This window comes from Pavona decussata, unplaced genomic scaffold (genome assembly GCF_977016875.1).
Source record: "Pavona decussata unplaced genomic scaffold, jaPavDecu1.1 SCAFFOLD_122, whole genome shotgun sequence".
NCBI lineage: Eukaryota > Metazoa > Cnidaria > Anthozoa > Scleractinia > Agariciidae > Pavona > Pavona decussata.
Window position 1 is genome coordinate 1,541,629 of NW_028145536.1, and position 24,999 is coordinate 1,566,627.

A 24,999-nucleotide genomic window follows, 5' to 3' on the forward strand; every position below is an offset into this window, starting at 1 on the left:
GTAGATTAGCGGGCTGGAGCCTTGGAGATATCGCCAAGCGGACCACTTTGTTGGTACTGAAGGAGGTCACTCGATGACACATATTTTTTATTTTGGAATCCTCTCTATCGCGTTTTAAGTAAAAGCCTGACCAACTTTTCATGCAGGATTCCAACCTCCCACTCTTCAGACTTAGTTAACGAGACGAGTCCAGTTAACTTCACTTGTACAGCGAGCCTGTGGCATTTCTGTTTTTGCCCGCGCCTTCCTCCTCTTTCACTTTGGCTGGCGTGATAAATACTGGCCTTTCAGTCTTTTTTGTCAAGAATGTTGAGTCCGTTTTCTTCCTTTCTCTTGCGTTGAAGTTCTAGCAATGAAACACTACTGGTTTCTCAGAATATTTCAGCAATTTTCATAATGCCATTCTGAGAAAAGTTTTGGAGTATTACCACTGACCTGAGTCCAGCGGGACCTCTCTCCTCCCAGTCCACTTATAAGCTTCTCAGCTCGCAAAAGCTTCTGGGAACACAAGGCGATATTTCTTTCCAGTTCCTGAGAAAGAAAATATTACGTTGATTATATTTGTTCGTTGCATTCTCTGTCTGTTTGCATGTTCGTTAGTTCCCTTGGTGGATTAGAAAGGTTAATAAACAAACCAGCCGAGAATTACGAAGTTTATTTCTACAAAAAGAACCTTGTTTTCAACAATGTAGACCCCAAGACAAAGATATTATTTCCCCTACTGATTCAGGGTTGTCATTATGTTTCTGAGTAGCAGGTTCTGTCCATAAAGTAGGCGGCTGCAGCAAGGCACGGGCATCGTTCAGGGAGGGTATGGAGGGATATTGGTCCCTTCTATGGGGGGTCCTGTGGGGCCTCCCCCAGGAAATTTTGCCAAAAACGATACTCTGAAATGCAATCTGGGCATATTTTCAGCAAACGTTGTGTAAATTTGTAAATGGTTTTCCCACTGTTAAGTTGATGTTATAGTTCTGCAATCCATCTTTATGTGATACCTGAAGTCATGTATAACTGTATAATTCACCATGCCTGCCATTATCTTTATTTTCTTTACATCAACATGCCATGTGATTAAAAATCCTGAAAAACTACAGCGCACAAGAAGGAGACTACTATTCTCTTACACTGTATTTTGTCTTCAACACAACTTTTCTTTTTTACAGTATTGTCCGGTTTCTGTCAGTGTGTACTCTTTGAATTCAGTGTTTGAAATGTAAATTACTGTAACATACAAAATACTTCAAAGAAACCAAGATGCTTCAGATTAGACTTATTTCATTACAGATTAGATTGCTCTAATCATCTTCCAAATCACTGTAATAATCAGATTCATCTGATTCATGATCATCCACTTCATTATCATTATCATTATGTAAAACCCGGTGAAAAGTCAAGAGCCCACAAAAATGAAATGAACATCTTACTAATTATCAGAGGTGCCGTCACGTCTGGCGGATAAATTTGGCAATTTTCTTGTTTGTATAAACACTCATTTGGCTGCAAGTTTCGTCTTGCAAATAAAGCTCAACTTATTCTAAAATTATCCTTCTTGGTTTCAATATTAGTTTTAGCCTTGGTATTTCTTTTTGATTGCTTGAGAGACGCGCCAGCACAAAAAAACGTAACTGTAAATAGTGAGTAAATTTAATTAGGGTTTACAAAATTTTCACACTGTTGTAATCAACAAAAGTGTTTCTAAAGCGACACAAAAGAAAAGATAATTCGAATGTAAGAAAAAAAGTATCATTAAAGTAACCTTAATGTTAGTGCCAATACTCACAAGATAACCAGTGAACCAGAACGACTTTTCTTTTTGCCGTATCGGGGTACTGAATCCATGGTCTGTCCAATGACTGATATTGTTTTCCGAGACAATGCGAAACGTGCAAAGGACGAGTTTTTATCAACGTTTACCTTGTTGCCCGTCGTCTTGCTCATTCTTCTCATCTTCCCTCATCGTCTTCTTTTTAATGAAATAGGCCTTATCACGGTTTTCGACGCCATTTTGACGAGTAGGCAAACACGTCTGAAATAACAGTGTTTGTATGGAAATCCGATGTCAAATAATTTTCATAAAACATCGCTTCTGAAAAACTCATGAATTGGAAACTTTTAGCACTAGTAAAAGGATTTTAAGAGAAAAAATTTGGAGGGATGTAGCTGTGCCAGAAAGCGTCCAGTCGTGTTTTGAACTTTCCATACATTTGTCTGTATTTTTTTCCCGCGAACTATTTTTAGTAGCAGTTCACGGCTGGTTCGCTATACAGACAAATGTATGGAAAATTCAAAACACGACTGGACGCTTTCTAGCACAGCTACATCCCTCCAATTTTTTTCTAAAAATCCTTTTACTAGTGCTAAAAGTTTCCAATTCATGAATTTTTCAGAAGCGATGTTTTATGAAAGTTATTTGACATTGAATTTCCATACAAACACTGTTATTTCAGACGTGTTTGCCTACTCGTCAAAATGGCGTCGACAACCGTGATAAGGCCTAATAAGCAAAGTCCTATTTCGTTTCGCTCCGCCCCCTCCGCTCGCCATAATTTTTTTGAAACCTCGAGCATTGACTGATGCTTTCGCAAGCGCGGCCAATCGCGTCGACATCTGTGTCACGCACACAATTTATTGTACTTTTTAGGCAAAATAACTGTTTTATTGCCTCTGTTCCGATTTGGCTTCCAACAAATTATTAACTGAACAGTTTTATTTCCGCGATACCATGCCTAGAACAAACCTAGCAGCCAGAGTAGCCGGCGCAGTATTCGGAATAGCCGGTGAAATGTGCCGGTTGCCGGCTTATTTTGACAACCCTGCTGATTGCTACGTTGTTTAATAAACGTTGTTAAGTGAAAGTACTCAGATCTGACCCGTTTCTTGTTGACTTTGGAGCGGTAGTCGTCGTTTAAGTTTTGCAGTTTATCCATAACTTCCTTCAGCTCTCCTCGCTTCTCGTTCAGATGTGACATCTGCTGAGCCAGTGTCGACTCCGCTTCTTGTAAACGTTTGCGTTTGGGAGCGACAAGCTAGGGACACAAAAACAAATGCAGTATATTAAACGCTCGGCGAAAACTAAGTCAGCTGCCAAAACTGGCTGATTCCAAAATGAACTTGGGGCTTTTCGTAAATCACGTAAAAGTAAATGGGTGAACTGGAATACAAGTGAATGCGTCATGGAGAGTTTTATGCATATTAACGCTGATTACAACGGAACGATTACCCAACAACGTGACGGAACGCCGTAGAAATTTGAGAGAGTACTGAGATGCACGCATGAAGACAGATGACTGTGTTCAAGGCGAAATATCTGGGATACTGTAATATCGTGTAAACAAATCAAGAGTTGAAAATAAACCGCTTCAAGCCAGCGTTACCTTGGCAACCCTGTCGTACACCTCAATAGCTCTGACCCAGGAACACAGTCCCTCACACGCTGACGACACGTTTTTTATGAGTGACGGGTGGAAATCTGGATTGGTCACATACTTCTCTCGGATCTTACGGATTATTGGAACAGGAATGTTTTCTTTGTCAAACAACTTCAGACTCTCCAGGAATTTCAAGTCTCCAAGAACCTGTAAATCAATCAAAATAACTTAATAAGTATTTTCCAGTCTAGAAGTTACCTTCTTCATTTTACATCTACAAATTTACACAATTTTTTATTTTCATATTCTACATTTATTTATTGCTTTTTTATTTATTAGTTTATTCATTCCTTCTATTCGACGACAATATGCTTCAATAACCTTTTAAACGAAGATTCAGTCTCAGCAAAACAAAATATAGAGCCGTGTTCTTTTAACGAACTGTCTTCCAAAAATTTAATAAACCGCTCTGGTAATAGATAAGACGCAAATTGCTTGTCCGCTGTTTACCTGTTAGTGGTTGATTGCCAGCTAAATGTTAGAATGGTCAGGTCAGGGTCTTTTTTCTAGGACGTATTGCTCATGCGCCATGCACTTAAGCCTACGTTACACTAGGCATTTTTTCTTGCGACTTGTCTCGCAATTTTGCTGTTACACGAAACGTTCCCTAGTGTAACATACCCTAAAGTAAACACGTCTCGCAAGTTTTTTGGTTGCCACAATCGTTGCGAGAAGGAGTGTAGTCGGTTCTACTTCGTGCACCACTGACTGCAAGAAAAACGTTGCTAGAGCTGTTTATATTAGAGGATGCTACCCCAGGCAACCTTTCACTCGTCCACCTTGACTCACAACAGAGCAATAAAATAGCGAAAATTAAAGGAGCAAGAAAAACTGTCTAGTGGAACATAGGGTTTTCACAAATGAATAAAAGTTTTGACAGCCTCTGCAGTGAACCTTCTCTTAAGTTTACACCAGCGCATTAGAAGTTTCTCGCGATGTTTATTTCCTCTATGTACTCTTGCGACATCACAAGGCTGTTAAAAGTAACGCAATAAAGTAACGCACCTTTTTCGACGAAGCCCAGTAATCTTCCACTTGTTTACCATCCACCATTTTCTTCTCTGGCCTCACACCCTGCGCACGTGAACAAGTGGCAAAATACATGTTAGTGATCAAGCAACTACAGCTGATCAAGAACACACCGCAACTCAACAAACAAAATACTACGAACTTGGGTAGAGTGGAGTTAAAACTTGGATGAAACTAATCACTTAAAGAAGCCCAAAATTAATTTGAGCAAAAAACTGGCGACAATAGAGAGAGTTAGAATCGCGTTTACGGCAAAAGAAAAACGTGAGGTTCGCGTTTATATTTCCTTCTAGAAAATGAGTACATAGATGAGAATAGTGCAAAATAATTGTGGCTTTTGATACTAACGCAAAACTACTTAGTGTTACTGAGAAACTGAAAACAGCGAGCGGCAAATGAAGGATAAACATGGTCACGTGGTTATTTCTGCCGTTTGCCGTAATTCTAAATCGCTGTAGTAAGAAGGACGTTGACCCATAAAAACATGCTAAATAACAATCAAAAAGACAAGAATATGCATGATGTTACTTTGAGCTAGGCTTGAAACCAGTTGGCCGACAACAGCTAACGCGACAACAGCTTTGCTTGATCAAGAACAAAACCAAACCAACATATAAACAAGTCTGACGCTGAGTATCTTATAAAGACATGGTGTAAAATCTCACGGCTCTTTGAATAAGAGGCAAAACACACTGAATGACTATAAGGATTTAAATTCTGCGTCTAAATATCTAAAATCTATTTTCGTCACAAACTGAAAACAATAATATTATAAATTAACAATACAACTGTTAATAGCTGTTTGATGTTTCTTCTACCTCACTGCCTGAACTTTTTCTACCTGTTTTCATTGTTATCTTCTCTACACTGCAGAATAAAGTGTAATCTGTATTAGATATCAATTACACGTAACTACAACCAATGATTACTTCTATCATTTTCTAAGAAATGTGTGTACAAGGGACTTTATCAGCAATGAAACGAAGGGGCCTGGACCAAAATTCAAATTTTCCCCACAGAAATGACGGTAATTCACAAAAGTGATAAAGAAGCGATAGAAAGATTTTGAGAAAATGCACATAAAAATTCACTTTAGAAGGATGTGAACAATTTTAATGCATCACCCGCTCGTGTGTAACACATTTATGGACTTGGATATTTCAACGACTCTGGAATGACAATAACATTGAAGCAAATCGAGCGGTTCGCTTTGACGAAGGGCTAACGCTCAAAACGCCAGCATTCGAATCTCTTTACGGTGGCCAATTTACCTTAAGTATCAACTCTGTTAATAAACCAAACATTCATTTAAGAGAACAGTCGCCCACACGACACAAACACAGGATAACCAGCCTCTGGTCATCGCTCACTAAACACAGGATAACCAGCCTATGGTCATCGCTCACTAACCTTGAGTATACAGATGGCTTCCATAACCATACGCACACCAGCAGGAGGACTGGCCATGGCTTTCATCAGTGAGATGTCCTGTTGTTTAAGGGTGTCCAAAGCTGACACCGCGGCATTTAACGCTGGCATGGCAACAGCCAACTGCTCCTCACACTCATCCTACAATGATCACGGGCGCAACAAACGATTAAGGGCATGCACGAACGAGGAAACGTGTCGTAAAAATCCGTTGGAAAAGAGCAGTTTTCATTTGAGGGTCGAAAGTAATTCTTTGGTTTTGCTTTTCTAATACGCTATGTAGAAAAAGTCCGATTAGCAAAAGTCACGTCACTTTTTAAGCCAATCAGAAACAAGACTTATCGTGATTTGCTCGCAGGCGTTTTCCCGCGCTTGGCGACAGTTTCATGTATTTGCTTCGAATTCTGATTGGTTCATTGCGTTGTTTACGTCTGTTCTGATTGGTTGGAGTGCCGTTTACTTTGGATTTGATTTGACGGCACTCAATTGAAACCCGCCAAATCAAGGAAGGAATATTGAATTTTATGAAATAGCGTGACAAAAAGGCACACAAAAACACACCAAGTTATACTGCTTTTCAGAACAAAACCATAATGATTTGACACGTTACATTTTCGCGTGGTTTCAAAATCCTGCTAAAAGAATGCACGTCTCAGTTTGTTTACCTTGATAGCTTGGGCTTCCTGTGCAGCCGCGTCGGCTGCAGCTTCATCAGCCTGTACAACCTACAGGTTTTGAATACACCTTTAATATCAAGGACGGTGCCTACTTTTAGTACTGCGCATACGTTCTGAGTATTTCGAGATACTCGGGTTTCCTATAGGTGGTGCCTACTAATACAGGGATAGTTTTGCGCGGTTTAGAACTACGCGGAGAAAGTAGAACTTAGCAAGTGCTCTTGGTATCCAAGAAGAAAATTGGGGGTAACCATGCATTTTTCAGAGGAAATAAAGTTTCGCTTTGGGGAAAAAATGGCATATATTCCCATTTTTAGTAGAGAACTTAAGGAGTGACTATGGCACAAAACAACTGGTAAGATTTAATGAGCAAAGCAATCGCTCTGCACGTGAGTGTTAAATTTCGGTACATTTCTTTGCAAAACAACAACATTAAAGGACCAAATGCAAGTGAATTTTTCATTCTCTTTCTTAACTTGAACGCCACTCATACCAATTTGGTTCCTGGGTAGTTCACCGTTTCTGCAAAAGTCAGTGAACGAGTTGAAATAATGGCGAAGTAGTACAAATGAAGTAAAGTTGTATTTTCAAGTAACGTTTTCGTTGGCTCTGCTTAAGTTCCCTGTTAACAGCCATTTAGACCCAAGGCAATTTAAAAAAAAAAACTATTTCAATGGGTGTCCAAAAAGTTTTCATTCTGCTTGCCCGTTTAAGGGAACCTCCACTCCGACAACAAACTGACGGTAAATTGTCGGAAATAATGTCTCAATTCTAAATTTTAATTTTAAAAGTAGAAGTAACATTCAAGTGTGCTAAAAATTTGATACGATTATCGCCTATTTTCGATTTTAAATTTCTTGGGCGCCGCCATGTTGGATTTTATGACGTCACATGGTTGCTGCTATTGTTAGTAAGCGAAAAATGTTTTGTGTGAAACAATAGAGCAACCTTATTACGCCATGAAATCCAAGATGGCGGCGCGCGGGAGTTTAAAAATGAAAAAAAGGTGAGAATCAAATAATGTATTGTCCGACTCAGAAATATTATTTCCATGTTTTACAGCGAAATTTAAAATTAGATTGTATTTTCAACGATTCAACGTTAATTTATTTCAAGAGTAGAGGTTTCCTTTAAGAACAGCCAACCTTGAGGAAATGCTTTTTGAGCATCCGAGCTAGTAATCGTCTAAGGTTGGACTCATGATAGAAGCACTTGGATTTTTTTCCAAGTATGCCTGTGTCACTAACTGATTAATAAATCATTCTCAATGCATTTTGTGTTGCCAAAAGGTTACGAGTGCTGACCTGTTTCTTTTCCTCGACCTCCAGCGTTTCGTCAGCGATGATTTTTATCAGCTGTTCTGTTTCTTTACTTGTCTCAATCAACTCTGGTTGGAGTTCCTTTAACTCTTGCTGCATAATTGACACCTGTCACCAAACAATTATCGATTAAACCGTACTTTAGAATTTCCTCCATAAATTCAGAGGATGGAACCTTTCTTTATTGAGTAAAAAATCACTACCGAAAAGTACAGTTCAGTAGCTTTCATTTCAAAGGTTTCACTTTAGGATTTCGTCCACTGACAGTTATAACGATGAAATTATAGACTCTTCTAATTAACTACAATTCGTTTATTGAAAAAACTCTTTGAGAAAATATCTCACTGTTAATGACCACCCTGTGTAGACAAACCATATTTCGCTGTCTCAACACCTTTCAGCGAAACCATGCCTCACCAACGCCTTAAAGCCACTATATGGCACATTGTTTAGGAGTGATTAATAACAGTGCTTTGTTCACCTGTGAAGAAGCGAAGTCGAGTTTCTCCAAGCCCTTGAGATATCTTGTTTTCAGGGTCAGTATCTGGAATCGTTTCTGATCAAGAAGTGACTTGAACGTCTTTATGAGCTCTAGGTATGACGTAGGGGTGACGTAGTTACGCCGAAGAAGGACAGCATAATACCTGAAATGAATTGACAAAGATAACTCTGAAACTCGTCACGAGGCTTGAGGCGAACTTGTATAGTTAAATATAAGGTTAAAGGTAAAAAAGAAGCTGGACAGACTGACTGACTGACTGACGGACGGACTGACTGACTGACGGACGGACTGACGGACGGACGGACGGACGGACGGACAGACGGACGGACTGACTGACTGACTGACTGTCTTACTGACTGACTGACTGACTGACTGACTGACTGACTGACTGACTGACTGACTGACCGACCGATTGACTGACTATCTGACCGATTGACTTTCTGGCTGACTGACTAAGGGACGAACGAACAAATGAATAAAGGAAAGTCGCGACTCCGGACACTGTTAAAGGCACGCTAGCCCATCACAGGGGTCACTCCAAACGTTTTGTCGTAGGCATCCATTTGAAGTAAAAATAGACAATAGAGATTTGGAATCGCGTTTACATCAAACGGGCAAACGTGAGATTCGCGTTTATGTTTTCTTGAAAAAAATGAGTACATAGATGAGGAATACTGCAAAATAATTCTGGCCTTTGATGCAAACGCAAAACTACTCAATTTTACTGAGAAACTAAAAACAACGAGCGGTAAATGTAGGGTAAACATGGCATGAGTAGCACGTGGTCATTCTCTCTAATGTCGCGCGTCCACACAGTGCCGAATAGGAACTCCACCAACCACCCCAAATCACCAACGGCGACGACAGCGACAACGTCACTATTTAAACGAATTCGCCCTTTTTCAAACCTCGTCGCCGACTATTCCAACTCGCTTTAAATGTGAAATGAAGGTGAAATATCCTGGAGTTGAATTCTTGGATACCGCACCCAAGTATAGAAAGAGAAAGAAAAATTCGCCGTCGTGTGTTTACGTCCCATCAGGGAATTTCACCTCCTAGTCGTGCAGTAACGGCAAAGAAATGTACCAAAACAGTGTAATGCACGTGTAGAATTGCCGTTTTGGTTAATGCTTTTTTGACGTTCTCGTTGCCGTCACCGTCGTCGTTGCTAAAGCTCCCTAATTACACCGATCCAAGAACGTGAGGTGCAGTGTTCACGTGACATGTAAATGTGCAATAAAAACCCTCAGGTTGCAAAGTAGCGCTTACCTTTCTGATAATCCCCGCACACTTTGATGAAAGTGTTTGCACAATGAGACACATTCTCCTCTAACTTCACGAGACATTTCAACTTCGTCCAAAAATTTATTTGCAACCATCTCCAAGGCGTCCTTTGGCCAGGCCTGAAGAAACCACAAAAAGCATGTAGTACAAAAGTTTAAGTGGCACGCGCCGTACAATGGCTGAAACGGTGAGGTTTGGGCAACTTTTTTACACGTGTTTTGAAAACGTTCTGACGGCTTCTACTTTAGCTGGCGAATACGAAGACAAGACTGAAGTGGAGAGGGTCGAGTTATCAAAATCTAAGTTCACTTTCCCGAAAGCTGAAGACTTTGTATTAAAGAAATTCTTACATGTTTTTTTTTTTTTTTTTAATGACCTCAGGGTGCTGTCCAATCTCGTACCCAGAGTCCTCAGGCTTTTTGGTCAGCGGGAGGGCGCCAGGAGAGACTCTGGAAAATTCGAAAAGATTTCAATTTTTTGATTGGCTGTCCCGTAACGGTTTGCATTGTTTTACCACAGATATCCTACGGTAACCCAAGAGTCTCTCCTGACGACAAACCGATGGCCAAAGAGCCTGAGGACTGTGGGTACGAGATTGGGTGCTGTCAATAAAGGTCGAATCAACCAATCAGAGCGCGCTCACGTCCGGCAAAATTTTATAACATACAATAGTGCACATACTGACTTCCCGATCAACGAAGAACCAAGCCAAAGCAAATCATGACTTGGCTCACGCATGCCTTCCCGCGCTTGACATTGATTTCATGTTTTTGCTTACCGTTCTGATTAGAATATTCACTGGCTGTATTGGTAGTGATTGGCGATTGAAGTCTTTGGTTTTGGTTTTGATGTACCATTCTTTAACTAGTGATGTTCTAAATATTACAACGTGGCGCAAAGCAATTGTTTGTAGGTAACAACTGAAAGTGGGTTGGTGATGTTGTCGGAAGCTACAAGAAAACTACCTACCCATATAGCCTGATATTTACGAGGACGCTTTCGAATACGGATTAGCAATAAATTATTGCTGTGTTAGTCGGATTGCGTTTTTGGAGGGGTTTAACTCAAGAGAAAAGCAGTAAGAGCTATGCGTTACAAAAACAACATCTGATCGAAGTACAGAACTGCCCAAATGTTTTCATTCAACTGAACTCAACACTTAAATTGGTTGTAATAAAAGGGTGGAGTTGATGACAATCACATGATAATTTCTGAGTAGGCAAGTCTTGAGAAAAGTGTTTCTACAGGATGGAACCCTCCAAAATACAAAGCTATGCTGTAGTTTAAAACACTTACTTGAAACCAGTCGATAGTACAACAGTTGATAAGCGAAGGAAACATTCTAAGTCTGTTTCTAAACGCGTCTCCTATCGGACTCATACACAACACCACGTGCAGGTTACGGCGAACACGCTCAATGAAGAAGTTATACATGGCCAATGGACTGGAATCCACCTTTAGGTTCCTCTCTTGAATGATATTTTGCATCTGGGTTACGTAGGAAAGAAATAACTTCGTTAATCACAGTACAGTCGAGCCTCCCGTAAACGGACACCCTTGGGGCCAGAAAAAGTGTCCGCTTAAGAGAGGTGTCAGCATATGGGAGATTAAAAATGCAGTGTTTGTATGTAGCTGAGAACATGACCAAGTGTCCGCTTACGAGAGGTGTCCACCTAAGGGAGGTGTCCGTTAGTGGAGGTTTGACTGTACACGATTTGAACTGTAGAGTGTCAATACCTTCGGGTTGAGGACACATGCACACTTATCCAGCTAAATTTGAAACGCATCTTTTTTTTATTCGGACTAGTGTGAACCAGACTTTATCAACGCCGGAGAGCGCTTTAAATAAGATCCGTTCTTGATGGTCGAAGACGAAGTTTTTGTGCGGACGGAAGGCCCCGCAGGCAAATGTGAGTTTTCAATTGATCCAGATTCAATTAAGTCTAGACGGGGCCCGAGGGTGACCTCAAACGAAGTTTTGTACTTTTTCACCGAGCTTTTGTGAGTGACTCATTGAATACTGCGAAAACTCGTTTTCCTTCCAATTTTGCAGGATTTCGTGAATTCCAAGCCCGAAAAAGTAAAACACACTAGTTCTAAAAAAGGCTAGTGTTCTATATTGAAGTTTCATATGCTGGGATAGTTCTGTGAGGTCACCGCTGTAAGCACCGTTACCTGTTCTGTGATCTCAGCTTTTTCATCCGCCTCGTAGATGTTTGGTACATCGCCCGTGTTCAGAATCATATTGATGTCCTCCAAGAACGCTTCGTCCTGATAAATGATAAAATAGAGGTGACAATGGTCATATGAATTTGCATAAGACTAAACAACTGTTTGGCTTCTTAGATGAATTAACCCCTATTATTATATCTCTCAGTTAGTAGGCGCAGTGTGATTGGTCAATTTTTCGGGCCGTATTTCACTGTACGGCCCGCTAAATGTGAAAGTTCCCTTTCCCGCGCGCCCGATTAACCTCAGAGATATAATAAATATCTTACTAACCTCGTTTTCTCGGTCCGTACTGTAAGTTACGGATCCTCGTTTTTTCCCCTCAATTTATGATCCGCGCGCTTCGCGCTTGTGCCATTAATCAAGGGAAAAAAGTCGGTCCGTAACTTAAAAACGGACCTCAAACTCGGTTAATAAAAGGTATATCTTGCTGACTTCATTTTGCGTGCCCGCTATTACTTGGCTATGGGATAATTTAAAATTATTCCACGAACGCGCGTTGGATTTGAGCGTAGCGCCGTATTGGCTATAATCATCCCATATCCAACATGGGCGAGTGGGAAAGTTGTTTTTATTGAAAACAACCAAGAAATATTAGTCATTTCATTTTCTAACAAAGAGCAGAAGACGATTCAGTGGTCGCTGACCAGCTGTTTGCCAGACAAGGTATAATTAAACAGTTATTCCACGAGCGCGCGTTGGATATGAGATGATAGATAGCCAATGAGGCTTCTAGCACCGAGTTGGCTATAATCATCTCATATCAAACAAGCGTGAGTGGAATAATTGTTTTATTAAAAACAATCAAGAAATATTGCTATATCTTGCTGATTTTGCTTTGCAAGAACAATCAGAAGCAAATTTAATGATCGTTATTTCTTGGGCATGGTATAATGGCTCATATACCATGGCCGCTAAGCCAATCAAATCCCTGGAATTGCATTATACAATGATCCAGTTTTTAATAATGGCTGAAATCCCATGGCCGCTAAACCAATCAAAACTCCGGATTGGCATTATCTAATGGTGAACCTTTTACCAATACGAAGGGATATGTCCAGAAATGCACGCTAATGAGATTCATAAAGTGTATGATAGACATCACAAGGTGTCCCCTAACCTTAACTCTCACTAAAACAGACATAATTCTGTCAAACATGAAGTCATATCGAAACAAAAACAAAATGAAAAGGTCTGTTTTATATGAAGTACCCAAATTCAAGGTTAGGTGCATTTCTGGACAAAATGAAAACAAAATGTAAGACGCTTACTTTGAGCTGGTGGTCACCAAACAGGAACACTGTGGGCGCTCCATCAAAGCCAGCCTTCCTCAGCATCTTCTTCACGTCTTCTCTCCAGTCCGTGAATGTGTAAGTCTTGGTGATTTCAATTTGGAAGAGTTCGTAATCCGACATGAAAGCGGCCAGTTTAGTAGCGCTAGCACGGCCAGAGCCACCGATACCTAGCATCGAAAAATGAACACAGTTAATATATCCTCTGCATCCACGAGTTGCTATAAGAGTATTTGATTGAGTAGAGTAGAGTAGAGTCGAGTCGAGTCGAGTCGAGTCGAGTCGAGTAGAGTAGAGTAGAGAAGAGAAGAGTAGAGTAGAGTAGAGTAGAGAAGAGAAGAGAAGAGAAGAGTAGAGTAGAGAAGAGTAGAGTAGAGTAGAGTAGAGCAGAGTAAAGCAGAGTAGAGTAGAGTAGAGTAGACTAGAATAGTAGAGTAGAGTAGAGTAGAGTAGAGTAGAGTAGAGAAGAGAAGAGTAGAGTAGAGTAGAGTAGAGTAGAGTAGAGTAGAGTAGAGTAGAGTAGAGTAGAGTAGAGTAGAGTAGAGTAGAGTAGAGTAGAGTAGAGTAGAGTAGAGTAGAGAAGAGTAGAGTAGAGTAGTCGAGTCGAGTCGAGTCGAGTCGAGTCGAGTCGAGTCGAGTCGAGTCGAGTCGAGTCGAGTCGAGTAGAGTAGAGTAGAGTAGAGTAGAGTAGAGTAGAGTAGAGTAGAGTAGAGTAGAGTAGAGTAGAGTAGAGTAGAGTAGAGTAGAGTAGAGTAGAGTAGAGTAGAGTAGAGTAGAGTAGAGTACGGAGCAGATCACGACCAATCAGACGAATTCTTGGCGTCCCCGAATGACATAGAGCAGTCACGCGTTCTCGAGCTCCGTTCCCAGGCTTTCACGTACACTTAACGTTCACTCATGAGAGAATGAAAACACCTACAACAGACAGTAACCTGCGGAAGCACCTATTTGCCTTGGAGACTCAATCGAAATCAGACGAACTCTTACCTACTAACAAGGCATGTCCATTAGGCTGACGAAGAACTCTGCAGATCCTAGACACGTGTTCAATAGCAAATCTAAACAACACCAGGTCCATGGGAGCTTTGCTTGAGATGTTATAATCTTCGAGATAGCCTTCCATCACCTGAGGAAGAGATTCAATACAATTACTTAAAAAAAATAATTTCCAATAACTGTTCTTCTACACGCCACTCATACCCAGCCTTCTATCTCATTATGCAAATTAGAAAAAATGAGCCCTCGATTTTACTGACCAGTGGCTTTCATTAGGTAAACTCACTTCACTCAACCCGATTAGATAACTAAATTGTTCCACTACAAAAATGAAAATGAAAAAAAAAAAAAAAAAAAAACACGCTACTAAAAAGGATTTCAGAATATAAGGAAACGCTCGAACGAAATGCAGCCATTGTTTCACCACACAAGGATTGATTTCTTTTAGAAATTTTAAATCGTAGACACCGATATATGTTGTTACTGAAACCTGGCATGGAAAGGCATAATGGACAAAAGTGTTCGAGAAATCATTTTTCGTTCGATAATTATTACTATTAAGAAATGTTTTTGTCGGACGAGAAATCAGTTTCATCGGATAAGAAGTATTTGTTCCAGGAAGCACGGAAATCCAAACCAACGATATTGACTACAATAGCTCTTTTCACGGTTAACTCTGCTCATTTGAATTACCATGAAATCTAGCATGCATGTGAGGCAATTTCGGGCTATTTTGTAGTTTTAGCCCGAAATTGCCTCGCATCCACGTTGGATAACATTGTAATGCAAATGAAAAATCAACCGTGAAAAGGACCATTGGCGTCAAAATCTTTAAATACCGTTTGTTCAAAGCGTTTTCCTCCCTCTCCCTCCCAAGCAATGTTGTTAAAATGTAAAACACAAGCGGTGATGACCTTCGCGCTGATTTGTTCGACTAACATTGAACTAAGGCAAAGGAGAAGAGTGTTGCAACGACTTTTGAGAGTCGCTGTAGATGTCAAAGTATCGCTGGTGAAATTCCGAACACAGACCCTTCCAAAAAATTTACCGTGGATTAAATTAAACTAATGCAACCCAGGCTTTGACCCAGAAATTAAAATTGAGCATCCAAGAGGCATGTCTGTTTTAAAGTTATTAAAAGATTATGTGAAAATTCTCAGAATTTTTTTTTAAGTGGAAAGCCTGAACACCCTTTCAGCTAAAACCTTAATGCATTCTAATGACTGTAAATTGTTAACTAGCAGGTTACAATAGCCTAGAGACAGGCACAAAATTCTAAAATTTATAAATTCAGTTAACAAGCTTTCAGACATTCGACATGAATTTGGTGTGCAAAATGATTAAACTAAAAGACTTCGAGCTTTATCTTTCAGTAAGAATATCTTTTCACTTTGCGATCGCTCAGATTTTTGCCAGATCAGACGTCACATTAACCAAACAAATGGGTCAAAACACCAACAATCGTGCTCAGTTAAAATTTCAAATAAATATCTCTCAAAGATTGGTTTTGTTTGCCACTGAGGACAGCACGACAAAGGCAATTACACTTTTTTGTGATTTGAAAACGTCTGAAACCATTTCATTACCTGTCAATCCAATTTTTTAAATACTAATTATTGTATTACATTCAGCGGATCATGGTATAGGCGCATATTGAATTTACTCTCTTAAATTCTCTACTAAAATAAAGTGAAATGTTGGGAAAAAAATAAACTTTGATCACACTTAAGCAAAGTAAACTATACCAGACAATGGACGTTGTCTAAGAGTTTACTAATGATTCAAATATTTTCACACAAGGTGCAGTTGCCAGGAAACCTCAAGATGTTTTGTGCCGGAACAAAAAAGAAAAAAAAGAGAAAAAAGCACCAACGACATCTGATTCAAATACCGAATTCAGAATGCCTGTAAACAACGGAAAAATACCATTCCAAGCGAGGAAATTTCTACACAAAATTAGTCGATGTGGTAAGTACCAAACTACTAGTTGAACTGTCTTCTGTCTTTAAACAATAAAAATAAACTTATAATGGTTCAAGCTGCGGCCGCCCAAGAGTACATGAAATGGAGGGTAACAAGATTCAAGATTAACGCAATTAAATTCACTTTTTTCCCTGAAGCTCACAAAGAAAATTTTAAGGAGCATTCTAATATATTGTATTTTAAATTTAGTTTTGTGCTCTTATTACATAGGTCATGTATCAACAGAGCCGTTGATAAATTGAAATACAAGGGAACTGACCAATTTATAACAAAAGTATACAAGTGCTCGTATCGGTGCATCTTAATGAAGTCGTTCCTTATAAAGATATAAATGACGAGAGGACAGTCTGAGGACTGTTGTCATTTTTAAGTCTTTTCTAAGCAGAGACAAGACAACGGGGGCCCGTTTCTCGAAAGTCCCGGTAACTAACCGGGCCCGATAAGTGTCTTCGGTGAGCTATTAATACTAAATTTTAAAATCTTAGAATTCTATGAAAACATTGGCCAAGTACCATGTCTGTAATCACTGTGTAATCGGCGAAAAAACATTTCAAAATATACTTATCGGACCCGGTAAGTTACCGGGACTTTCGAGAAACGGGCCCCTGGTCAAACACCTTACTTCACATGAGCCGAACCTTATTACACTTTAGGTTAACACAGTGTGATTAATTGCCGTTGTATAGAGTCAAACGTTGAACCCTAATTCATCGTACTCAACTGCAATTCTAAATTAAACAGCAAAACCGGTCCAGTTGACTTGACTTTGTTTATGCACTTGGTTCGCCTTGTAGCAAAGATCGGCTTTTAATCCAAAGTCGGTTTACAGCCGTTTAATATTCGCCGGTGTAACAGCCGTAAAGGTCCGACGATTAATCCGAACTTGACGGCTTCACATGAGTCGAACTCAATTTACGACCCACTAAGTTTGATCCAGACCTGATTTCCTGTGGCAAAAACAGTGATTATTTGTTTATTTCCTCGGCCATATCCAGTGCGATTTGCCTATTGCGGGAGTTTTCTGTAAGAAAACGGGGCAAAACTGAAATAGCTTGTCAGCCATTGTTTATCCCAAGGTGTGATCGAGGTCAAACGAAAACATGGACCATGTACAATAACAATGGACCAAAAAGGCTCGTTAACACGATTTAAATTATGGAATTTAAGATACTAAGAATTTGAGATACTAAGATACTACCCTCTTAGGGGACTATTACCCAAAAAGAAAGTATCGACTTACAATTTAAGGAATCAAACAAGTCAGTATCCGAAAGTTAATACAGATAGATTCAATAACTCTTACGTTAATCGCCTAATTTTTAAATACAATTTAGCTCTGTGAGCGCATTTTAACTGTTTTAAATAACTTAGATGTATGTACTTTTTACTCAAATATTGTGACATGAGATATGTATTTGTTATCTTGTGAGGAAATAAAGACTTTTTTATTTATTTATTTTTTTTAGCAACGAGAACGTCACGAGACAATAAAACAATGGCGCCGCAAGTGCCTTATAAATTTTGGTTTATTTCTTCGCCGTACGGTGGCGAAACAATGGGACCTTACGAAAACGCGACGGCGACGGCAACGACAACGCCACAAAACGAAAGGCTTAATGAGCAAAAACAATCGCTCTGCAATGACTTTTAAGTTTTCGTACATTTCTCTGCCGTCCTCCGCAAAACAACAACGTGAAATGACCAAAATCAAGGTGTTATGGAGAACGTGAACACAAGACGGTGAATTTTTCATTCTCTTTCTTAACTTGAACGCCACTCGTAACAAGTTGGTTCTTAGGTAGTTTGTCGTTTGTGTAGAAGTTGAACGAGTTAAAACAATCGCGAAGTAGCACAACTGAAAAAAAGTTATATTTTCAAAAGACGATTCCCTAAGCGTCCCCGTCTTGCATTCGTAAGGTCCGTAATAACGTGAAAAAACGAAATTCAAGGTTTTGTGGAGAACACGAGCACATTAATGTGTCACATCTTGAATCTGTCACATCTTGAATGCCGTCCCCACCAAAAAATTGGGGGTTGCGGTACATTTCTTACAGATAATTAAGCAACAACAATTCTACAAACTTTAAAATACAAAGCAATGTATGGCGTTTTTTGTCGAATGTAACGTCAATTATCTTTAAATAAATGCATGATTATCCCCAATTCTTTGGGAGGTATCGATAACCCTTGCTAAGATCGGCTTTTCCTGCATAATTATAAACCGCGCAAAAATATCCCTGTATTTGTATGTGCCGCCCATAGAAAACTCCAGGTTTCTCAAACCATCTGGAGATGCGCAAAACAAATGCGCAATAGCAAAAGGAGTGAGCGTCTTTAACTGATGACTGGTTCCGAAAAACATTTTTTTAGTACAGGTACCACCTGTAATTTCTTAGGTGGTAGGAAACTACCTGCTCTCCAAAATCCAAGCAGCAATTAGTATCTTAATTTCTGTAATTGTCCGAAACTGTAAAGATTAATCTTTGTTATGCCTAAATGCCTGTTATTTGCAGTAACTGGAAACAGACAAACATCACAACCTTTCCATCTTCTGAGGTGGAAAACAAGCCACCTGCTCGTCCTCTTACTTGTCTCAGTTGCTGCTCTGTTCTATGTGTTTTCACCACAACAGTTTGAATTGACAATTTCACTGGCCAGATTTTTTAGGAATAATTATAAACAAAATCGCTGCGTTAACATTATGAGAGAAATGCGAAATGGAAAATGGCGACCACGTCGCGACCTTCAACCCGGAGACGAACAGCTTAGGAGGAAGCAAGACATTAGAATCAGAAAGCTTCGAGGTTTACCGACAATATTACACAGAGACGACATGCGATGTGGAAAAATGTTCGTTTTAGATTCCTCTGCTTTCGGTCCTAATATTCCAGCTTTATGTGATCCTCGCAGCAGAGCCCCCTGTTGTAATCATGAGTTTGGATTGTGCGGATCAGGGGATCAATCCTGTTTATGCCACAGATGTGTGGATTTTACAAAAATAGTGGCGGCAGAGTTGAACGAATTCGTTCCTTCTTCTGGATGCAAGTTTCAAAATTTCACAAGCAAGCAAGCTTGTCAACTGCTGTCTGAACGGGTTTCAAGTCTTTCCTTGATCGGTGATTCGTTAGTGAGACATTTTCATAATGCGCTGCTAATTTTATTCACAGATGATAAAGAAACTGGTTCTCTGATTGAAGATATAGACAAATCTGACAAAGAATTATGTTCTGGAGAGATGCAATTTGTAGATGGAGGAAAGGCTGTCTGTCACGGAAAAACCGCCCAAAACATTCTCCAACTACCATCTGGGAAATTTTGTCAGGGACAGCAAAAGTTTTTGTACTCTTTCCGTGAATTCTACAACTTAGCGCAAGCTGATTCAGCACTGAATGAGGTGCGGGCAAATCTTCACAAGAAGAACTCCGTCGTTGCAATTGGAGTCGGGTACCACATGGGTTTAAACGCTGATAAAGTGTTGAATGGTTACCTCAAACCAATCCTTCAGTTAAAAGAGCAAGAGAGAAGTGACTGGCCACTTATTGTGTGGCTCACTACGCATGCGCATGGCAGTCTCAAGCCTGTTAAGTACCTTCCTGCCCAAAGTAATGACGCAATATCGCGCTTTAACAAGGACATGAGAGCGTTTCTTGAGCCACTTGGAGTTCCTGTATTTGATACTTTTAATTTAACTCTTGGAGTTCACAGTTACGACGGAACACACTACGGGATTGGAGTCAACACGATCAAGGCTCAGCTATTTTTGAATTTTCTAGACGAGACGTTTTAACAGCAGTGACTACCGACTGCATTTACCAAACAAACGTTCTCCAATGTAATTCAATCAAGAAAAGAACTTAATTTTTATAAAGCTTTACGCCCAGCTTTACCTCGGTCTCATAAACATTTAAACTTCTCAAGATTTGCTTGTATTGCCCTCAGTGGAATGCCGTCAGGATATGAAACACTTTTTAAGGCGTTTCTTTCACTTCCATCCTACAAAACTTGAATTAAGTTCGCTGGGACATACTGTGATTAGTAACCACTGTAATAAGCCTTTTTTATGCATTCTGGATATCAGGGCATCAAGGTCAACATGAGAAATCTCGGTAAAAAGTTCGTTTCCCTCCTTACCACGAACGTTTTACGGTGTAAAGTGTATTCGTTGGCAAAACGATTTCACGGTTGGCTGTAAGAAATCAAAAACGAGGAAAAGTGCTACATCCGATATCCAAACACCGAGAATAATATTTAAGATCACTTTTCAGAACCTCCTTCACGGTAGCGGTTTCCTCTGTTTTCCCTCATGAATTATTAATCAGTCTGGGGTTTGAAAATCAAGAGTGGGTATACAACTTAAAGGGTGAAAAGTTAAAGGTAAACGTGCTATCCCGAATTAAATTAACGCGAATGAATGTATTTCACTATATATTTGTAGGTTGCTAAAAGAGATGTATTTAATGTTTTTTATCGTGTCGCTTTTTTATCTCATGTCTTTCAATGTTTTCGTACTTGCATTGGCACATTTTTATAATATATTTTAATCAAATTTACTATAAGTTTTTGTATGACCTCCATGTAAATCACATTAGTGAGTGGAGCTTTCTAGTTACATAATGCAATTATCATTTAACGTCTTAACTATAGTTAACTTGGTGGACTAACGTGACAGGACCGCTTAGGGCGTAGCCTCCTATGCAGGCGCTCTTTGGGCTCGTCACGCATTCCCGCATTCCTTCCCCACGAACGACGAGGTTACTTTGGGCGAGGAGGGCAAAATACCTTGCGTGACCAGCGTGACTGTTCACTTTCCTAAGCATTTAACCGCTATCCTCGGCTTATGCTTGTGTCCTTTTGGTCGATTGTGATGAAAAAAATAACTACGAGGTAAGGTATTATCCAAACCTGGGTATTTTGAGGTGTCACGCTAGTTTCAAAAGGCCATCCTGTTCCGTAAGTTCACTGGTAGCCCAACCAGAATTAGAGATAAATTTCCTTTACCACGAACTAATTTTCCCTTCAATATGCGCCATAATCGCGTTAATTTCAGACACCTTAACGTTTATTTCTTATAACAAGGTTATGCCTGAGTTGTTCTCTACTCAGTCCAATTATAATTACAAATCAACTTACCACACTAAGGCTCTCCGTGTCCTGTATCTCATCATAGAGACGAGGGTTTGCTTTGCGGTCCATATAGTCCCCAAAAAATAAGCTGAGGTCAAATAATGGAAACAATTTAATAGATGAAAAACCATAGCAGTTATGAATAAAGTTTGAAAAACAATCAGGCTTTAACGGGGATTCGAACCCATGAGCTCTGCGATACCGGTGCAGTGCTCTACCAGCTGAGCTATCATTAATGAAGCCGTACCTTCGTTCACAAGCATGTCACTTTCAACGCAAACAATGCTACTCAATTAAACATGTAGATAATGCTTGTAAAGATAGGTTTCCAAAATTATTGGAAAGTTGCCCATCTCGCAATTTCCTTGAAAACTATCTCAGTTACGGTGTTTTCTCAAACGCCCCTCACCGCGCTTACATGAGATTACTTCTTACATGATACGATGAAAAGTGCGGCACAACTACACAATACTACTAGCCTGGCTGCTGTTATTCAGGCTACGCTAATACAGACTTACAAGGAAAGTCAATACTCAAAATAAAAAACGACCCCCTCCCCCCCGCCCCCCCCCCCCCCCCGCCTCCGAGCACCCCGAAACTCCTCAAACAATGTGCAATGCCCAGCATGTCAAAAGCATGAGTGCCCAGGTTGCTCTGTCCTCTGACCTACTGGGAGACTCGGGCGAGTGGGGTCATTTAGGCAGTGCCTCTTTTTGCTACTGCGCATACGTTCTGCGCATCTCGGGATGGTACGAGAAATATGGGTTTCTTAAGGATGGTGCCTACCAAAACAAAGATATTTTGCCTGGTTTATGACTACGCGCGAAAAGAACAACTCACCAAGGGTTATTGGAATCCAAAGAGAAAATTAGGGGTAACCGCGCATTTTTCTGAGATAATTAAGCTTCAATTTGGAGGAAATTGTCATACACTGTTATGTAGTTTACACCTTTTTCGAATTCTTGTTGCTTAATTAACTTTAAAACTTGCGTGGTTACCCCAATTTTTTTTTTTGGATTCTAGTAGCCCTTGCTAAGATCTGCTTTCCCCCCGCATAGCCATAAACTGGACAAAAAAACTCTGTAATATGAGAGACCACTCGCTGTGCAGTTACTTAGCGTGACGCGTGACAAATATGGCATCACCTCCTAAGACTGTCATCAGTAACAGCGCCTCCTCTGCCTGTCAGGTGTTCAAAAACATTGTTTATCTTCTCCTTAAATTCAGACGCCATCACGTTCTGCAATAAATATGAATATAGTGAACTCTCTCTAAGGTGGACATCTTAAAGACCACGCCCCGGTTGTTCAGAGAGCGGATAACTTCATCCAGCTTTTAATCGTAGATTAGAATTAATCGGCTTTCGTACAACAGGACCCTGAGGATAAAATTTATTGGTTGGAGTACATTTTGTCCGATGGATAGCGATTTATCCACTGTGGATAAAGTTATCCGCTCTTTGAACTGACAATCGGGGCCTTGTCTATATGTTCGCCCTATAGAGGCTTTCCGTTTGTTAACAGACAAACATCTAAAATGTGGACTCTAGCTGTCCACCTAAGAGAGATGTCCGACTTACAGTGGGTTCCACTTTGAGAGTGATTATAAAACGTTCAAACGACTACACAGGAAACCAGGCTCTCACATTGCACTCTCCCCTGCCCTCTCGATGAATCAACACTGAATAGATTTTCTGTATGCCACAAGAGCCTTAGTATTTCAACTCGCCTCATCATAACATTGCAAATTCAAATTTGTAACCAAAGAATACACCATGGCATTCATTAGCCCTGTGTAAAATCATAAATCTTAAAATGCTTTTAAACCTGTTTAAATCTTCAAATACTTGCCAAATACACAGCCAATACAATGATAACCTTATGCACGAGCAACTTCCTTTTTAATCGATGACCTAGTAAAGTGCATATGAAGCAAAATTTATTTTTGCGCAGTTATAAAATATAGCGTTTGAAATGCAAGATTCGAAGAATTTGCAGGCGGCGAAAGTTGTCCTATTTTGACCCGAAAAATTGTTGTTCAAATCGCGCGGTCAAAATAGCACGTGACAACAACTGCTGACGACATGATGGGGGATAGTGCGAAAGAGAAGGCTAGAGGTGGGAGATATTGCGTTGCTGTCGCCCCTAACAATGAAAGTTGTAAAAACAGTGGGAAAACAAGGGGAGTTAGAATGCACCAGTTTCCCTCGTAGTAAGAAATCAGTGAGCGTAAACAAAACTATTGACCTCAACACTACGTCAAAAGAGGGAATTTTGCAATAAACTCGACCCAGTCCCCGGAGCACAATAGTCAAAGAAAGTTAAATTTTCAGCGCTTATAAAATCGTCAATTTTCATCCTATACCACTCAAACTTTGGAATCTTTGCATTTCACCCATTATATTTTATAACTACGCAAAAATAAATTTGCGAGAGAAGTTTCCCTGTAACTTGCAATGCAACGACGACAAAAAATTGCGAGGCAACCTGAAGAATATGTGTTATTTTCCTGGCCAAACAACTGGAAAAACTCTTGACCTTTGACATGAGATCTGCACTACCCAAGGAGTGCAGGAGTTAGTTTATTTATCGCACTATTTGTACATCATTCACAGCAGCCTTTTTAAAAACGTCTGAAAGCAGTTCAAATAAAACCAGGCTAATATCTCAAGTTACTTTAGTTATGATAGTTTTCCAAAAAGGAAGCTATGTCAAGAAATTTGGCCTTACCTTGACAATTTCAAAGAAGCACTGCCGATCATCAGAGTCGACCAATCTGTCATAAAACACACGATACACCTCATGCACCCACAGTCTGATTAGCTTATTCGGATGAGCGGCGTTCACTCCAGGAAACAAAAGAATTCCCTGAAACGACCAGTAAAGGTGTTGTTAAACGAGGGACGGTTTCCTGTAACTTGCAATGCAATGACGACAAAAGATTGCGAGGCAACTTGCAGAATATGTGTTACACGCTGCGACGAGTCTTGCTACGTTGCGAAAGGTAGACGACTTGGCTACTTTCTCTACAAATCGCAACTTAAAAAGGGGGGGTGTCATGGAGATTTTGAACTTCCGTTCTAGCCTATTTTGGAAACTAAAAATGTTAGAACTTAAGAAAAGGTTACAATCCATTCCGGCCCGGCCCATCTTTGACCAAAATAATCACTGACTTCCCTTTCATAATTCCTTACAAGACGAGTTGTGGAGAGAGATTGTTTGCAATTTTAAGGCAAACCGGCACTATTATTTGAAAAGACTTTTAAAAACGCGTTTCAAAACGTTTTCTGTGTCCTTGTATCCGTTTATTGGTTTTCGATGCCCAAAATTAAATGAATGAAGAAGATCAAAACGTCACCGAGTAGTTTGTAGTGTCTTGTTTTGATGTTGCGTTTCTCTGTTTTCGGGGGAATTTTCGTTTAGGTTGGAGGGGAGGCCTTACCGTATCAAAAAGTCTCAGTCTTCTAATCAAAAACGTATTTAAACCGGATTCGTGTGGGAGACCACAGGCAAAGGTACTTTTGGAACGCTTGAACCTCTCTAATGCGGATATCGAAGGCACGGAGCAACAAGTCCGACATCACTTTAAATATGACATCACTTTAAAGGCTTCACTGACAGTATAAAGTTATACAAGGAGAATTTCCACTGAATAACTTATTTTGCTATGGTTCTTTTAGGTACTTGGCACTGAGTCGCCTTCGCGTGC

The 24,999-nt window shown here is 40.0% G+C and overlaps 2 protein-coding genes across 2 annotated transcripts in view; one reads left to right on the plus strand and one right to left on the minus strand.

Moving 5' to 3' along the window:
• Positions 1 to 24,999, minus strand: part of LOC146469580 (dynein axonemal heavy chain 3-like) — a 110,815-nt gene that overhangs the window by 35,378 nt on the left and 50,438 nt on the right. Inside the window, exons 47-62 of the mRNA XM_085123227.1 lie at positions 24,021 to 24,158; positions 22,437 to 22,531; positions 21,298 to 21,379; positions 14,176 to 14,314; positions 13,168 to 13,358; positions 11,843 to 11,938; positions 10,964 to 11,155; positions 9,653 to 9,786; positions 8,363 to 8,525; positions 7,867 to 7,989; positions 6,551 to 6,610; positions 5,868 to 6,026; positions 4,434 to 4,502; positions 3,375 to 3,575; positions 2,871 to 3,026; positions 436 to 531 (exon numbers count right to left, since the gene is read on the minus strand). Coding sequence (XP_084979353.1) covers positions 436 to 531; positions 2,871 to 3,026; positions 3,375 to 3,575; positions 4,434 to 4,502; positions 5,868 to 6,026; positions 6,551 to 6,610; positions 7,867 to 7,989; positions 8,363 to 8,525; positions 9,653 to 9,786; positions 10,964 to 11,155; positions 11,843 to 11,938; positions 13,168 to 13,358; positions 14,176 to 14,314; positions 21,298 to 21,379; positions 22,437 to 22,531; positions 24,021 to 24,158 — 2,094 coding nt within the window. The remainder of the gene's footprint in view (positions 1 to 435; positions 532 to 2,870; positions 3,027 to 3,374; positions 3,576 to 4,433; positions 4,503 to 5,867; positions 6,027 to 6,550; positions 6,611 to 7,866; positions 7,990 to 8,362; positions 8,526 to 9,652; positions 9,787 to 10,963; positions 11,156 to 11,842; positions 11,939 to 13,167; positions 13,359 to 14,175; positions 14,315 to 21,297; positions 21,380 to 22,436; positions 22,532 to 24,020; positions 24,159 to 24,999) is intronic.
• On the plus strand, positions 18,554 to 20,401 carry LOC146469583 (uncharacterized). Its single transcript, XM_085123101.1, has one exon. It carries the CDS (start codon positions 18,656 to 18,658, stop codon positions 19,952 to 19,954), a length of 1,299 nt encoding a protein of 432 aa, XP_084979227.1. The 5' UTR covers positions 18,554 to 18,655; the 3' UTR covers positions 19,955 to 20,401.

Excerpts from the sequence above, each read along its gene's own strand:
- LOC146469583 (XM_085123101.1), top strand. The coding sequence starts at position 18,656 with ATGCCTAAATGCCTGTTATTTGCAGTAACTGGAAACAGACAAACATCA.